Source organism: Acartia tonsa, chromosome 6 (assembly GCF_053477335.1).
Source record: "Acartia tonsa isolate MP-2025a chromosome 6, ASM5347733v1, whole genome shotgun sequence".
NCBI classification, from domain to species: Eukaryota; Metazoa; Arthropoda; class Copepoda; order Calanoida; family Acartiidae; genus Acartia; species Acartia tonsa.
This window is the reverse complement of record NC_137265.1, coordinates 21,897,061-21,915,360: the sequence shown is the minus strand read 5'-3', so window position 1 is coordinate 21,915,360 and position 18,300 is coordinate 21,897,061. Positions and strand designations below refer to the sequence as shown.

Below are 18,300 nucleotides of genomic sequence, written 5' to 3'. Positions count from 1 at the left end.
ATTCTCTTCTTAAAGGGGCCTATTGAAACCACGTCCAGTGTCTGGATGTATAAACCATTGAAATCTCTTTTATGGGTCAAGGATTGTATTTTTAAAGTTTGAAATAAAAATTAAACAACTTAACTTAATTTTTGAATGTAACTCTTACAAATCATTTTTTGTAATAAAATAAAGATTAATATAAGAAAACAATAATTTTAGGTATTCAATCAATTAAATGTACCAAATGTACACAGTAAAAGAACAATCCGACCAAACTATTGGTTAGAAAGTGTACACATTTTGCTGCAAATTTGCACCTTTTTTATTTAATTCATATGAAATAGTTGTATCTTGGGATACAGTTTTAATAGGAAATTTATATTGTCACAAAAATTTCTTCGTTTTTATTATGGGATTGAGTCATATGTGGTTAAACTTAAACTTCGGGTCATGGAAAGAAAACGAATTTGCTGGTTTCGTCGCATTTTCACAGTAGCCTTTAAAAGGTTATTTTAGATTAGGTTAGGTTACTGTTAATGATTGCCCTGCAGGGTTAGAAAAAAAGACCAGGCAGGGTTTGAGCCCCCCAAAGGAGCTAGAAATAGGAAAAAGCTACTGTGAAAATGCGACGAAACCTGAAACTTAGTTTTCTCTCCATGATCCCAAACGTCTACTAAAAATTCCTTTTTAAGTTTGATGGGTTATTTTGTCTGATGGACCATCTTGTATAATAAATCCAACTTTAGAGCTAATACTGCCTTGTCATAAACGTTCAAAATAGTGAAATAATTATAATTAAATGTCATGGCCTTATAACAAGTGTAATTTATTCGAATAAACGGATTTTTAGACAAAGAACTTGCCAACACAGGGTCATCTTTCAGTTTGTCAAGTAAACGTGTTTTAAGCAAAATTCATTGTTTTTCAACCTATGTGAAAATAATTCTTGTAGTATAGGGTATTCCAATACATAAACCCATATAGTACTATGTGATCTGATAGAATAAATTATTTAGATCTTGATACCATCATGATTTTCTTCCTTCATAGTTCCCACTTAGATCTATATCTTACAAATATGCATGTTCATCATATTCAACAGAATTCAGTAAAATAGTAAACTTTACAACAACAAAAACATAGGTTTCTCTCAGTGATCTAAAAGAATAAGACGATGGCCGATAAATTGATATAAATCCCCAATGTTGATACAAAAAATTACCCCTTCTGTAGATTACAATTAGTGGTTGAAATATTTGGACACTCAGCTCACAAATAGGAACCATTATTATAAAACTTTGGGACTAGTGCAATAAATAACCCAAAGTCCCCTCGATCTCTCCATGGGTTTCTCTCAGTATCATCTATAATACAAAGTAGAACGATGTCTGTCCGTCCGTCCGTCTGTCTGAAGCTTAAGATCTCGGTAACCCCTGAACCGATTGGATTCTACTCTTCAGGGTATATATCTTTCGGTCCTGTGGTGGTATTAAGCTATTTTCTTTTGGGGTGGGACACCCCCCCCCCCTAAAAACCAAAAAATTCCCTCCCCCTTATGTAATTAATATAGAGCTATTGCTCTAACAAATATTATCCATATTATCCACAGGATTATTTTTTTGTAGAAGATTTCCTTGGTCCTTTTTTTTGAAGGACATTTCCTTGGTCCTTTGCGATTTTCACCTTAATTTTTTTATCACCTCTTTGGGCAAAGCCCCTAGAGGCTAGGGGCGAAGCCGCTAGTATCATATAAAGTAGTAATGTTTTTTTTTGTTATCGATAAAGATTTTAACTTTTGAACTGATTGAGTTCTCCATTTAAGGGAAGCTTCACTTAGACCCCAAAATGGTTTTAGGGTATACTATTTTCAGATTTAAGTCTTGCAATTGTTTTAGGCTATTTTTCTGCCCTTAGGTTTTAACCGCTAATATTGTTGTAATTTAAATTAACATAATCAACTATAAAAAAGCCTATATTGTGCCTATAAGCAATGCACCAAAGCATGATAACATCATACTTTAGAAGATATAAGGCTTGAATAACTGTTATATTATAGTTTCAAACCACCATAGAACCCTATCAATATATCATAACCCCATCCCTTGAAGAAAAACATGCAGAATATTCCGGCTTAAACAAGTTAGTGCATTATTTGGGATATAGATATCAGGGTTTAGCACCCGCACGTCAGCCACATATAAACCCCAGGGAAATCAAACGGTTACATTTTTAAAAATCAGCTGGAAGTCTAAACCTGACCTAAATATGGCAATCCTTTTTTTTTTAAATATCCAAATGGGTTTAAATTTTAGGCTTCGGCGCGGCTGCCAAGCCCTAATTGACAGTCTAACCACTTTCAGAGTTTTAAGATTAGAATATGAAAATTAGGGTTTATTAGGGAGGGAGGGGACATTAGACTGTAAATAATACTTGTACCAAAAGTTTTGTAGATATGGTATCTTTTTCGTTGACTCAGAAACTTTTGGTACTTTTATTAAATTTGGATTGGTTGGTTCAATCAATCAGTGTCAACGCTTATTAAACTTTTATATTAATTAAAAAGTGCTTTGTTAAAAACATAACAAATCGTTTCTTCATAGCATAAACCTTCTACAAAAGAATTAAAAAAAGATTTAAATCAAAAAGATTGTCTGAAATTAAAGATCTCGGAAAATGTTGATACAAATTGGTATAAATTTTCAGGAAAGCTTAATAATGTCTGTTTTCTTGTTTTCTCCTGTTCATCCCTAGAGGCTAGGGACGAAGAAATTATTTAAACCATAATGTTTTTTAAAGGACAATTAGTACCCTCATGTAAAAAAAGCTAGTGCGGCCAAATATTGACCAGTAACACGATAAACCCCTACAGCTAGTAAAAAAAGTACATAAAAAGGTGAAAAGTAGAAAAAATAGAGATAGGAGATTTTTAATAAAAGGTTTATATTTAAACCTTTTCAAATATACATTTTTTGTTCTATTTTTTGATTTTGTGGTATATTTTTGTAATATTTTCAAGCTTCGAACAGATACAAACTATACTTTAATGGTTACAGGCATTAATATATTTACAATTTACCTATAAATGGATATATCATTACTTGGATCTTTCGTGTTCTCCAATTAAGTGAAACTTGTAGCGGACGGAAATAACGATTCTTTCCCTTTCATCCGATCCACTGAATGAACGAACTGACCAATAGCGTTCCATGTTAGCAAGCTAAATTGAAGACAATTTTTTCCCTGTCAAAATACCTATTTATAATGTATATTCTATATCCATTGACCTATACCTGTATCAAAAGTAAAAAACACGCGGCCGACGCATGTAAGCTCATAAATTAGGACACTGTACTTTGAATGTTTTAAAAAATGCCATTATAAATGCCAGGGGATATAACTTAGCATTAATAATAATAAATTGATCTTCTCCCATTCTTATGTGCAAAAATCCACAAAAGGTTGTTTTCAAATTTTTTTGGCGGAAAAAGAATAATTTAATAGCTATTGTCCTTTCCTTCCCTGAAAACCTTCCCTTTTTAATGGACACAACCAAATGTACACTAAAACCTTTTTGTCACCATTCTTGTTTTTTTGGTCATTGTTAATTACTGACTTTCCCTGTCAGTATTGAAGTCTGTGCTAGGGACCAATTAAAGTCTTCTAAGTCGCCTTCAAGTTTTAAGTATCTAGGGGAAGACTTCTCTGAAACCTTAGTCCTTGTGTTTATATTAAAAGAAAAACCTTTCATCCTAACATATAAGGTAGTATGTCGTATGTGTCTATGAGTTTGTGAGTGTATGCAAGAACTCGTGAATGGCTGAACCGTTCGTTTATGTGAAGTTTATTTATAGTCCAGGGAAGGTTTTAGGCTACTTAGTAGGAGTGGGGGAAGGAGATTAACACAAATTTTAAAAAAATAAAAGATAGATCTCATATATTTATATTGGGGCGAAGCCACTAGTAGGAAACAAGGTTTAAAAATTTACATTTTCTTAAAGCATGATATTTATGGACAATTTCTTAGCAAATCATATGACCATAAATTGCACACGAATTGCAATGGTTGAGTCCCTCATTTTATAGGAGTAGTACCTACTACCCCACTCTCCTCCTGTAAAATATTATAAAACAATTTCTACTCCAGTTCTTAAACATAAAAGATAATAAAAAGGATAAAAGAAGATTTACTATTTGAAAACAGAAATTAATATGCCAACTTTAGCAAAGTATAATTTATTTCAAGCTGGTTTTATTTAACTGTATCTAAAATTACTGCAATTTATAAATCAAATTTAAACAGATTAACTTTGTTAGTAGATTTAATGGGTATTTTAAACTTAGATAGGTTTAATTTGGCTAGAAGCTTGGCTGAAATCTACAACTTTTATGCCATTTTCAAAATTCTACTATCCCAGGAATCTAAAGGGATAAGACAATAGCCGATAAATTGAAGTACATCCCAAATGATAATAAACAAAATTATTCCATTACTTTTTAGATCTTGGTAAGTTTAGTTTTAAATATCAAAACTAGTTTTTTTTTGAAAGACTGGGTTTATTTTATAAATTGATACAATATCTAACATTAATGTTCAAAATCTAATTCCAAATTAAAATCACCATGTAATTAATTCCCAAACGTCCCAATTTAACCAATCCTACTATACATACCAATACTTTTAGCCTAAAGTGTATAATTGTATATAATGTCGAATTGTAAGTACAGTTTGAGGGTCAGTAACCCGTAGGAAAATTTAAATATACATGGTTGGTTATTGGTTCTATAAGATTTGGTCTAAAAGTTAAGAATATCCTAACAGCAATATCAATATCGCAATATCAGTATCGTAGCAATAACAAGGTAACAACAATGGAGGAAGGATATACGTGGTGGATATACTGACATGGGAAAATTTTTCCATCAATTTAGCTTTTTCCATCCCCAAAGATAAAAAGCTTGGACGTCCTTGCTACATGGATAATGCAACTAAAGATTAATTCTTTCTCTCGCGTCAGAATGATGAGATCGGAATTTTAATCTATTTTATTATTGCACCTCTTCAAAAACTTGGTTTAATAATGAATTAATAATTACTTACATACTTACTTATATACATAAAATACATTTTTAAAAGTTTTCCTTCGATTAAAAGTTTTAATTTACTCGCATATATGACGCATATAAAGAAAAACTAATAAAATGCATTAAAAAAAGGGAGGAAGGGCATCACTCTCGCATATATTTTATTTAACATCTCCAGTGATTGTAGATTACAATTATTGGTTGAAACGTTTAGACACTGAACTTAATAAATTATCAATGAAATTTCAATAAAAGTCCCCAATGTTGGTAAGCCAACGAATAAGAAAACGTAACTATACGACTTGGGAAACTAGAGTAATAAACAGTCCAATGTCCCCTCCCACCCTAATATCAAACAGATAGTAATAACTTGCGTAATAATAATGTGCTAATGTATTCATTTTTGGGGAAGTAATTGCACTCCTAAAAAGGATATCGGCCTTTAATGGAGGTGTTTTTATAGAGTTGACAAAAGAACATATTTCACAGCTCTGTCAACTATGTTAGGCCATAAAATTTCAATTTTTGTCCTCTTAATGCTAACATGTCACTACAAAAGCAAAAATATATCAAAAAATATGGACAGAAAACATAAAAATTACAGCATCAAAAATTATTCAATTCTAACTAATTTTAAAAACTAAAATAACGAATCAACAACCCTTGAAAAAAATAATATTTATCACGATAGAATTTTACAAAAAGAGTTAAAGAAGGGCCGGAGGGATTAACTTATTATTATATTGTTTTATCTTTGTACCAAATATTTTCACGGAAGTGGATGAACACCATTAATGGAATCATATTTAATTCATTATAAACATTTTCTTCCAAGAATTCAATTTTATTAAACTTTTGTAGAAAAAAATAGGTACGAGAGCTATTCCTGCCCGTGGTGTACCTGCCTGTGGTTCAAAGAAGTGATGAGCTGTACTGTAGGTCCAACCAAGCAGCCAAGGTCAACATGGAGAATCCCGTCTAAACATAGCTCACCTCCCCAGGTGGTACCTGGGTTGGAACAGGGCTAACTACCCAGTTCTTTAAAAAGCCACCAGTTACTGAAACAGACACAAACGAACCAACAACAATAAACCAACGGGATCCACGTGAAAGAGCTCCCTCTACTGAGGGAAATATGATGGCTGACTGGCAAACCCCTAGGGGACCAGGCAGGCGGATGATCTTGAACACCAGATCCCACACCTTATTAGGAACCTGGAATGTCAGAACAATGTTCCAGACGGGGAAACCTGAAACTATAGCAGGGGAAATGATAAGATATAATATACAAATCCTTGGACTTTGCGAAACAAGATGGCTAAATTTTGGAGAGGAAAAAATACAGAATATCAAGCTAATTTATTCAGGACACACACAAAATGATGCTAGTCATACATATGGAGTAGGCTTAATGATGTCAGAACAAGCACAAAAATCACTGATATCATGGGAACCACATGGCCCCAGACTTCTTGAAGCCTCCTTCAAAACATCAGAAAAAGATATCAAATTAAGAATTATAGTTTGCTATGCTCCTACTGACGCTGCGGAAGATGAGATCAAAGATGAGTTCTATGAAAAACTAGAGAGCATCACCAGAAGATCAAACTCCAATAAAGATCTCCTTATTGTGCTTGGAGATCTAAATGCAAAAGTAGGTAGTGATAATACCGGCTATGAAAGAATAATGGGTAAAAATGGCGTTGGAGATAGAAGTGACAATGGTGAAAGATTCCTACAGTATTGTCAAGTTAATAATCTAGTCATAGGGGGCACAATTTTTCCCCACAAAACTTCTCATAAAGTAACCTGGGAATCTCCTGGGAACAGAGTACAAAATCAAATTGACCATATAACTATATCGAGAAGATTTAGAAGATCTCTGCACGATGTAAGGAGTAAAAGAGGAGCTGACTGTTACTCTGATCATCATCTAGTCATTGCAAAGATCAAACTAAAACTTAAAAAAATGCCAAGTGAAAATACATACAGAAAGAAATTTAATGTGAAGCGCCTTAAAGATGCAAATACCAAAGAAACTTTTGAACTTGAAATACAAAACAGATTTGCTATATTAGAAAATGAAGTAAATGTAGACCAAGATGTAAATATTCTCTGGAATGATACCAAGAAAATTTACGAGGAAACTTGTGAGTCAATTCTTGGAACTAACAGAAGACAAGAAGATACTTGGATATCAGAGCACAGTTTACAAAAAATCAATGAAAGAAGAGCAGCAAAAGAATTACTTTGCAATGATCCTGAAAACCCAGAGCTTAAAAACAGATACAAAATTCTTAATAAACAAGTAAAAAAGAGTGTCAAAAAAGATAAGAGAGATGAAATTGAATCCTTAGCAAAACAAGCAGAAGATGCCGCAGCTAGGTTTGATACAAAAGAAGTTTACAATATTACCAAAAAACTTGCTAATAAAAAAGCTTCCTCAGTTGTGCATATAAGGGATTCTCAAGGAAACCTGATAACGTCTAGTGATGAGCAGCAAAAACGTTGGGTAGAACATTTTTCCCAAATTTTGAATAGACCCAGGCCTCCAGAAACACTCAATATCAATCCTACACCATTCAACTTAGATATAAATACAGATCCTCCTAATGTGTCAGAAATTAAAGAACACGTTGGTACACTTAAAAATGGAAAAGCTGCAGGACCTGACAACATACCTCCAGAAGCAATTAAGTCAACATTAGAAAGTTCAGCAAATGTTCTCCATAAAATCTTAGGTAAAATTTGGGAAACAAATGAAGTACCAAAGGACTGGAAAGATGGACATCTAACTGTCCTCCCTAAGAAAGGAGATCTTACTAAATGTGACAACCACAGAGGAATAATGCTCCTATCTGCCCCAGGCAAAGTTTTGAGCAAAATCTTGCTCAAAAGAATGAAAGATGCTATTGACTGCAATCTACGGAAAAACCAGGCTGGTTTCAGATCTGGAAGATCCTGCTCTGATCAGATAGTCACATTAAGAATCATTATTGAACAGTGCCTTGAAATGAAAGTTCCGTGCTATCTAAATTTTATTGACTACCAAAAAGCCTTTGACAGCATTGACAGAACAACTCTTTGGAAAATCTTAGCTTACTATGGAGTACCAGAAAAATTCATAGAAATTATAAAAAGTTTGTATTCTGAACAAGAAGTCAAGATATTATTTAAAGGTAAACTTTCAGAAGCCTTTAAAGTTTTAACTGGAGTGAGACAGGGCTGTATACTCTCTCCATTCTTGTTCCTTCTAGCAATTGACTACATTATGAGACATTGCAGTAATGGAAACGGATTTTCCTGGGGTGATGAAGAACTAGATGACCTAGACTTTGCAGATGACATTGTTCTCATCGCCAACACACCTCAGCAACTTCAGAACAAAACTGATGAAATCCAAGACAAATCGGCAAAAATTGGTCTCTTTATTAATATACAGAAGACTAAAACTATGTCCATATATAGCGACCAAAATGCTAATATTAATGTGAGAGGAGAAGATCTAGAAGAGGTAAATAGTTTTACATATCTTGGCAGCAATATGACCAAACAAGGTGGAACTGACGAGGATATAGATGACAGAATAAGGAAAGCCGCAGCCGCCTATGGTATCCTTTCAAAAATTTGGAAAACTAGCAATATTGGCTTAAAAACAAAAATGCAAATTTTTAATTCAAATGTGAAATCTGTGCTTCTCTATGGCTCAGAAAGCTGGAGCTTGACCAAAAAACGGGAGAAAAAAATTCAAGTTTTTGTCAACAAATGTCTGAGGAAAATTCTCAAGATATATTGGCCCCAGAGAATAAGTAATGTGGACCTTTGGACAAGAACTAAACAAAAACAAATAAATATACAAATTAAACAGAGAAGATTCAAATGGATTGGGCACACTTTAAGAAAGCAGAATTTAGAAATACCTAAACAAGCACTTGATTGGGTTTTGGTTGGCACCAGAGGGCGTGGTAGACCAAAACTTACATGGCAGAGACAGTTGGTGGCGGACCTAATAAACATGGATAAGACCTGGGACGAGATCAAAATGTTGGCCCAGAATAGAGTTGATTGGAGACAGTTTGTGGCTGGCCTGAGTCCCCCGGATGGATGAGAAGGCTGTAAGTAAGTAAGTAAGAAAAAAACTTAAAATTTAACTAAATCTAAATCAAACTCTACTTGTTTTTATTTTAAGATTCTTATATTTAAATGCACTAATAAATTATAGGTAACATAGGTTTGAAGTTTTATGAAACTTAAAATGATTTTTATTATTAATAGTTTCAATAAAACTTGTACTTTTAGAGTAATGCATTTTACTTAACTATTTCAACAGGTATCTAGAAGGATAAGACAATGGCCGATAAATTAATATACATCCCCAATGATAATACACAAAATTACCAGTTCTGTATATTACAATTAGGGGTTGAAAATGAAATGTTTAGACACTGAACTAAAAAAACCAACAATAAAAATTCAATAAAAGTCCCCAAAGTTATTGAGCCAACGAATAAGAAAACGTTTTTATAAAACTCTGGGGACAAGTTTAATAAACATCCCAATCTCCCCTCCACCCTGCTATTTTAGTATATTTTTTTTATTTTTAAAATTAAGTCTTCAGGTGGTTTTAGTCTAATTTCATGCCCCCTTCAACGCAATAAATGCTTGGGACGCAGTTGCTAGTTTATGCATAATTGTATTAAGTTGTATTGCCTACCTTTGGATCTTCTATTCCTAGTTGGAATTTTACTCTTTCCCCACTCATTGCGTTCAGATCACTGGCAAATAATAGTTTTTGGTTTGTCTTCAAATTTTTTTTATACTTTTAGAATTATGCTAATTGAATACTTTGAAAAATGATATTTTCTTTTGCAATAAAATAGTTTTAATATTTTTTTTATAAAAGTAATTTAAATAGAAAGTTTTAGGTATAATTAGAAATTGTAATTATAAATAAGTGCGTTTCCATAATTCACTTTCACGATGAAACGGACGGACAGATAAATCCTAGCTATGGTGTAGTTACGCTTCATCAGATAAAATAGAGCAATTGAAAGAGATTTTTGTTTGAAATTATTTTATTTATGTTCAAATTATTTTAAGAGAACAACCAACCCTTAGCAGTAACTTGTCTCTAATTATTTGGGTATTGACCCTTTGGACGTCAAATAGTGACTGCCTCAAATCTCTGAATAATGCACACATAAAGTTATAGGGGTGTGCTATCATTTCAGCTAATTGTACAATAATTTTAAGATAGCAAAATATTACCCTACACTCTCCTCAACATCAAGTACTAACCATATTATTTAGCTATTGTGTTTTTTTTTGTAGTTATGGAAACCTTTGTGGATGTAACAATATGCGGAAGAAATGGCATACCAAGTTACAGTGGTCGGTATACAAGTTTCTACTAGTGATAGGATCTTTTTGATGTTACAAAATTAACAAATAGCAAAATTAATTGTAATTCAATAAAAAGTTATCACAAATATCAATGTTTGTGGCCAAAGGATGCTTTCACTACAAAAAAATACACCCTTTAAATGTATTAATATAACAATAATTAAGTTTAAGGAACTTTTATGTTGAAGAAGAGGGTTAGGAGTGAAATATCAACTTTGCTATTCTGAAATATTGGCAATAAAGTTAAAAAACTTTTAAGGTGGTTATATCTCTAAGGAGGCAATAGGAGATGAGAGAGGGACCCTTACTGATCTGATCTAAATGTAAACTGTACAAATTAAATACGCAATAGTCCCAAAAAGTTTTATGATAAGTTTTCTTATTCATTGCAGGGAGTAAGGGAGGGGATAATGGATCGAATATTCAATTATTAGGGGTCTCAAAACTTTCCAATTTCATGTATAGAAACTCTACTGAGATATTTGTGTAATAAAAAAATCTAAGAACACTTTCATTTAGATTCGAGCTTCATTGAATTTTGGTGACAATTAATAATACAGATATGCAGAAGTTCTAAGGTCGATTTTTCTAATGATTAATTACAGAATGTTTACCACATTGTTATTGTACTAGTAACCTAATTTTCAAGTAAATGCTTTTTTTCTTGTTTTTTGGTGTAACTGAAAGTGAAGGAGGTAAAAAGGGGGGGGGGGGAAGGGAAGGGGGTTGAGGGGAAGTTGTAACTTAGAATCGTTTGTCAGAATCACATTCCCTTTTCCCTAGATAAATCTGGTTTTCATTGCCTATCAGCGAAAACCCCAAAGAAAACTCTTAAATTGAATTAATTTCCCTTTGGCCCCTCCCTTCCTCCTTGCATTTATTGTCTTAACAACTTTGTGGACTTTTGTTGAATTTTGATTGGTTGGTTCATGAAGTATATTGTCCAAACATTCCAAAAACTAATCATAATCTATTTCTAAAGGATGTTACGATGTATTATCTTTAAGCTAACAAATAACTGAAAGTGCTTACAAACTTTGGGAGGTAGAATCATTTACTTTGCTCTTCTATGCCATTCTATAAATATTAGCAATAAAATTCGAACACTTTTAAGATGGTTAATTCGCCAAGGAGGCAATAGGAGCTGAGAGAGACCCTTAATGATCTTAGATAAAGGTGGAACCTAGTAATAGTGTCTAACTTTTAATCCTTGTTACGTAACAAAAATCGAAGGATGAGAGGGGAGGTGGGAAAGGAAACCCCTAAAAAAGAGATGGATTTTTGTTACGTCACATAGATAAAAAGTTAGACACTATTACTAGGATCATAAAGGTGATATAGAATTATAGATATAAATGGATGTAGAATATACGTGGATTCTATGACGGGAGAATAATTTCGTCATTTTAGGATGCTAACAAGGAACTCATTTATTGGTCAGTTCGTTCATCCAGAAGGAGGAAAGGTAATTAAGTATGGTGTAGATGAGGGATCGCGTAAGTTATTTAGCCTGCTACAAGTTTCACTATATCAGAGAACATGGGAAATCTGGTGTAACATCCAATTAATGATATATCCATTACTGTACAAATTAAAGTCGCGTAATCGTATATTTTGAACTTTAACTGATCTTAAGTTAAAGTACGTACCATACTAAATGGGATGGCAACTTTTGAGCATTCTCCAATATCTTTTGGAAATCTATGATTTAATGTAGATTAGTGTCTGTTCGTTCGTCTGACCGTCTTATTTCTTTACAGGGAAACTTTCTTGACATAAAAAGACGAATGCCGGAGTGGATACAAAACGGCGAAAAACATAACGGCGAATGTTACAGAACGGCGAAATTACAAAAAGGCGAATGTTACAAAACGGCAGAAATTACAAAACAGCGAATGTTACAAAACAGCGAAAAATAATATATATTATAAAGAGGACCTATTAAAAATAAATCTACAATAAAAAATAAAAAAAATGTTTCAAATTTTAAAAGAAAATCTTCCAATCTTTATAATTTTATATATAATGAATAACGTACAACGTTCCAAGAAATCAATACAGGGCGTATTACCAATCCTAATCCGTTGAGGAAGGGCAAGAGGACAGAAGGCTGGATATTTAGAAACCGTGACACTGTTTAAAATCACTTGTTTTTTTGATTTTGGATATATAAATTGTTCATAGATTTAATGTATAATTTGTTTTCTCTTAGTTTGAATAAAAAATACATAGTTATATTTTTGTAACAGTCGCTGTTTTGTAATTTCACCGTTTTGTAACATTCGCCGTCATGTTTTTCACCGTTTTGTATCCACTCCTGAATGCAAAGTATACAATAAACTAAATTAGAGCTTGACTGTTTTTTTTTCTGTAGGTCAACCTAAACAATTACAACCAACAAATACCTTTGTAAAATCTGTCAATCTAAAGCTTCTTTAGGTCGACTTCCAATTTCCAATTTCCAGAGGTCGAACTATGTCTTTTAAAACCAAGTTTAGATAAACTTTTATTTCTTTTTATTACCAAAGGCCTTTTGTATTAAGATAAATTGAAAAGTAATGCATCACAATCAGATTTGATTACAGAAAGTTATTTGAGATAAAAGAATAAATGAGTGTTAGCAATTAAAACAGGGTTGTTGATAAAGAAAGAAAAAGGACTAGAATTTTGTTATATCGCAACATATTATAGACAGCTTTCCGCGGATATTAAAATGAAAAATTATAAGGTTAAAGCCAGTTTGGTTAGCCCCGACTAGCCGAAGGCCAAGGCTAACAAAACTGGTATTAATCTAATTTGTTTTTAAAAATATTTTGGAAAATTGTTTGTAATGCGATGTCATACATGATTTTTAGTATGTCTGAGAACCGGTTCTAATCCAGCGGATATTAATCGGTTTCGAAGCCATACTGGAAAATAAAGAAAACTGGCATAATAATCACGTAGCCCCAAGGAGGAGAAAAATAAGTGGAGCGAGGGGACTGGGTGATAAAATAATAGGATTATAAGAAGAAATATAATACGTAATAGAATTATTAAGGCAGGGGGAGGGAGGATTAAGTATCCATCATACCTTCTTTTAAAGATGAATTATTTTGAGTATATATATATAGTAAAGTTCAGAAAAAAGGGGTGTTTATTAAAATAATCCCCAAAGTTTTATAATAACGTTTTCTTATTTGTTGACTTAACAACTTTAGGGATTTTTATTGAACTTACGTAGGTCGGTAAACTAAGTTGGGTACAACAATTCTAATATTAATTTTAATCTACAGAAGGGGTAATTTTGTGTATTAATATTAGGGAAGTACATCAATTTATCGGCCATTGTCTTATTCCTTTAGATCCCTGTGTGTGTGCAGAATGAGTGTGTGCCGAACCCCCTTACATAGATAAGGGGGAACCCTTACAAACCTTACAAACAACCTGTGTCCACTCCACCTGTCAAAAAACCTTGTACGTTATTAATTTGTCTTTAAAAAAAGTGTTTTTACAAAATACCTCACGTTATAAGAATCTCAAAAAGAAAATGTCAATCATGGTAATTCGTAAATACATTTTTCTGTTATTCTTGTAATTGCAGACTTGAACGTAAAATCATTCTCCCAAAGAATAGCTACACTGCAAAAATATAGCAAAAGAATACATAGACATATAAACACGAACTTTTGGCCATTCTAAGAAACTAATGTTTTTTTTTATACATATATTTTTGAAATAGTACGTACTAAGACTGCATATTTTTCGTGGTCCTACGCAGCCATAAATATGTATAATGCATTGGTATTTATTACTTTTTCGGTGACTACGCGGTGCAGGCAATTTGGTTTTGTGATGAATACAAAATCTTTTACAAGTATGATATATAAATAGAAGTGACATGTGTGACAATTAAGACTAATGACCTTTTGTGACTTCAAGTTATTTTTGTTATGTTGTTATTGTGTTTATGTATTACTTTTTATAACCTAAGGTTTAAAATCCTATAAGAACATATGGGTATAGTCCCTTTCGTGGCGGCAACGCACCTTAAGGGGCGATTTTTCGTATTTTTCACAGTAGCTTTTCTCCTATTTCTAGCCCCTGCGGGGGGCTCTAACCCTGTGGGGCAATCACCTAACCAAATATAACATAACATAACCTAAAATGACCTATAAAAAGCCATTTTAAAAATACGACGAATCGTCCCTTAAAGGGACTATTCCCGAACATATTAGTAGAGTAGTATCGTATGGTATACAATGCACCTGACCGTTTCATCTGCTAAAATTGACCGAAGTTTAGTCAAGGGGGTGTAGACTCGTAAGGGGTGGACAGACACCTAGAGGTTTGTATCAAACACCTTGATTTTGCCAGTGGGTGGATATACACTTTTTTCCACGATTCACAAAAAGCCTGCTAAAAATAAGGGGGAAGGGGGTAGTTTTTCCCCCCTATTCCTAAACACTGAGGTGACCTAACCCCGCGGGGCTCTAATTGCCAAATATAAAATAACCTGAAGTAATAAACAAATGATAGATAAACTACCCCCATCGCGCCTAATGTAAACATAACTTATTGTAAATTTAGGTATTTCAGAACCATCCTATTGATTTCAAACCACATAAAGCCACAACTGTAACATTCTAATTTCTAATATATGTTTTTTGTGATTCAAATGGAGATTAAAAACAATATTATAAACGTAGTATATTTTTTTGATTACATTTATGTTTGACCTCTCTATTAATCCATTTTAACAATTTTATTTTATGTGAACATTGAATTTTTGATCAAACTTCAATTATAAAGAGCTCTTATACTATATTATACATTTTTTATATATTTTTTGTTAATTAATTGTTTGAAATGTTTTCCTCTTGTTATCATGTGTTTTTTTTTATTATCTAATTAAATCTTTGTATAGTAATTTGGAAAGTAAATAAAATAGTGGGTTTTGTTGTATTTTCATAGTAGGTTTTGATAGGTTATTTTAGGTTAGGTAAATGTTAATGATTGCCCCGCAGGGTTAGGAAATTAGCCCTGCAGGGTTTTCTAGAAATAGGAGAAAAGCTACCGTGAAAATACGACGAACCCCGCTACTTAATTTTCTTTCCACGATCCAGTAAGTTTTCATACAGGCCATAACTGGCTGAAGTTTATTTTAACGAATTTTGTAAATTACAGAATAGCTATAAAAATGGAACAATCAGGGAGTGAGGGGATATTGGACTGTAAATTAAACTGGTCCCCAAAATTATAATACACGTTTTATCACTATCAATTTTAATTTACAGAAGGGATTATTTTGTTTATCATAATTTATTGTCTATTGTATCCCATAAAATTCGTGAGAATGACCTACTTTTGTTTGTACTATGTATTTCTAATGAAAAATTATCATAAAATTAGAACCACATGCTAGACTCATAACAAGGACAGTAAGGCAACATGCGAGTCAGCTTTGCTTTCACATTTATTCGTAGCTAAGCTTCTCTATAATTATGGTATTTACACTGTGCTTAAAAGAAGAGTTCTACGCATTTCAATGGGTTACACAAATTAGGATTTTTCTTGCCAAATACGATGAAGTAAATAACTATACTACTATAAATTTTAAACTAAAATTCAATTTATCTTTTTGCTAGAGAGATGATAAGTAATCTAAGTTTTGTGAAATCATATTAAACTTTACAGCAAAGTGGATGAATGCGGCTGCCGAACCTAGTATTCATTTTCTAGTACCTTTTCTAAAATTATCCCAGACAGTGTGAATGTCTGTTAATATATAGAGAGGGATGGGACATTTGGCTGAGAATTATACTAGTCCCCAAAGTTTTATATTAACGTTTTCTTATTCGTTGGCTTAACAACTTTAGAGACTTTTATTGAATTTGATTGGATGGTTCATTAAGATGTCAAAACGTTTCAATCACTAATTGTAATCGACAGAAAAGGTATTTTTGTTTATATATCATCATTGGGGATGTACATCAATTTATCGGCCATGGTTAGATTCCTGGTTAATTAGTCACATATGACCAATTTTCAGATAAATACAATTTTCATTTACTTACTATTTTTAGCAGCCGGGCAAGCATGAAAATGGCCACTAATTTTAACAGATTTCTTATACTGAATCTTTTCTTCCATTGTTTAAGCTTAGAAAATTGAAAATAAACTAGAGTTTTCTGGTAATTCTTTTACGAAAGAAGCTTTTCTACAATTAGGGTTGTACTGTCGATAACATTTGATTATTCTTATATCAATTAGGTAAAATCAGAAACGCGTAGCAACTATGTAATAAAAATCACGAATATAATAAATCTATTTCAATAACTAGCAGATGCAAATCTAGTATTTTGGGGCTTTGAATCATCGAGGGTAGAATAAAATAGTCAATAACCAACCATCTTGAAACCTATGTCATACTTCTCTAAAATACTCAATTTGTTCAGTAGGTACCAAAATCTTTAGCTTCAGACAAATGAGATTACTACTTTTTATAATAAAATAAAATTATTTTAGCTTTCATACCAAATTTTAATACTTGAGATTTCTATGTTTATTGATTTTTTTGAAATATTTTTTATGGACGTTGTCATCCATGTTTATGGCAGGAAGTATTTATTAATACGCTTAATTTGTTCTTTTATGTAAAATTTAACAAAGATAAAGTGTCAGTTAATAGCGCAGCTAATACAAATTAATTTAAATATTTGAAAAATCTCTGAATTAAAAAAAAAAATATTCCAAATTTAATTGTGACTACCCCACTCAGTCTTTTGGAACATTATTTTGGTACACTATTTTTTTCAATTCAATTTTTTTTTAAGAATGACATTTGCATTTCCCCCATTTGATGTTCCAAAAAAATGGGAAAACAAAGGAGAAATTGAGTGTTCCAAACGAGTGTTCCAAAGTTCAGTGGGGTAAGGTTTTTTAAGAACTCACCTCAGGAATCGATCTAGCACCCCAATCAATTCTCATATCTTAAAAAAACTTCATAGAAATGTGTAGAATGTTGACTTAATTAATCCAGCCGTTTATCTTGAACAGGAGTTGAGATGATCATGAAAACTTGAAAAACTAGGAATTGATCTAGCACCCCAATCAATATACAAATCTTAATGAAACTTATTAAAAATATGTAGGATGCAAATTTACTTTATCCCTGAAAATTTCAGTCGTCTGTCTTGAAAAAGAGTGGAGAAAATTACGAAAACAAAAAAATCTAGGAATCGATCTAGCACCCCAATTAACAAAGAGATGGACAAAACAATGTATAGATTCGATGTGCATATGTCCTGGGAATCTTCACTAAAAATTCAGCTGTCTATCTTTAATAGGAGCCGAGAAAATCACGTTTCCCCCACTTTGTCTCAGACAGACGGACGGACGGACATTTCGAATTATATAGCAGCTTCGTTAAAATATTTATTTAAAAATGAAAGTTAATACTAATGAACGTAAGATTGCTCTTGTGGAAATTATTCAAAGCTGCAAATGAAGGATCTTTAGGGATATGATATTGAACGTTAAACTGAATCAACGAATATACATTCTCAATTATAAAAAAAAATTATCTGTTGTAAAATTTGGACGTGTTTGTAACCATCCTAATAAAATGCATTAAATGTACCTAAAGTTTTGAGCTAACAAATTTAAGATAACTAATTAATGAACGTTGTAATTTTGAGTCCAATGCTATCCACCTTCTTAACTATTCCACATGGTTTTTTAAATTGATTGATTGCTGTGTGTGATTGTGTGTTTTAATATATGTCAGTATGTTTCGCTTTATATGGTCTTTTTGGTCCTTGTTGGCCTATTAATAACCTGAAAAAAATGAAA

The 18,300-nt window shown here is 32.4% G+C and overlaps 1 protein-coding gene across 2 annotated transcripts in view; it reads right to left on the bottom strand.

Annotated features, from left to right (window-relative positions):
- Positions 1-10,595, bottom strand: part of LOC145322091 (sodium-driven chloride bicarbonate exchanger-like) — a 37,461-nt gene extending 26,866 nt beyond the window's left edge. For both annotated transcript variants that reach the window (XM_080163861.1, XM_080163863.1), the window contains exons 1-2: positions 10,177-10,595; positions 9,779-9,839 (exon numbers count right to left, since the gene is read on the bottom strand). In XM_080163861.1, the coding sequence (XP_080019987.1) occupies positions 9,779-9,826 (48 nt within the window). In that variant the 5' untranslated portion in view covers positions 9,827-9,839; positions 10,177-10,595. The remainder of the gene's footprint in view (positions 1-9,778; positions 9,840-10,176) is intronic.
- Between the last annotated feature and the right edge of the window lie 7,705 nt (positions 10,596-18,300).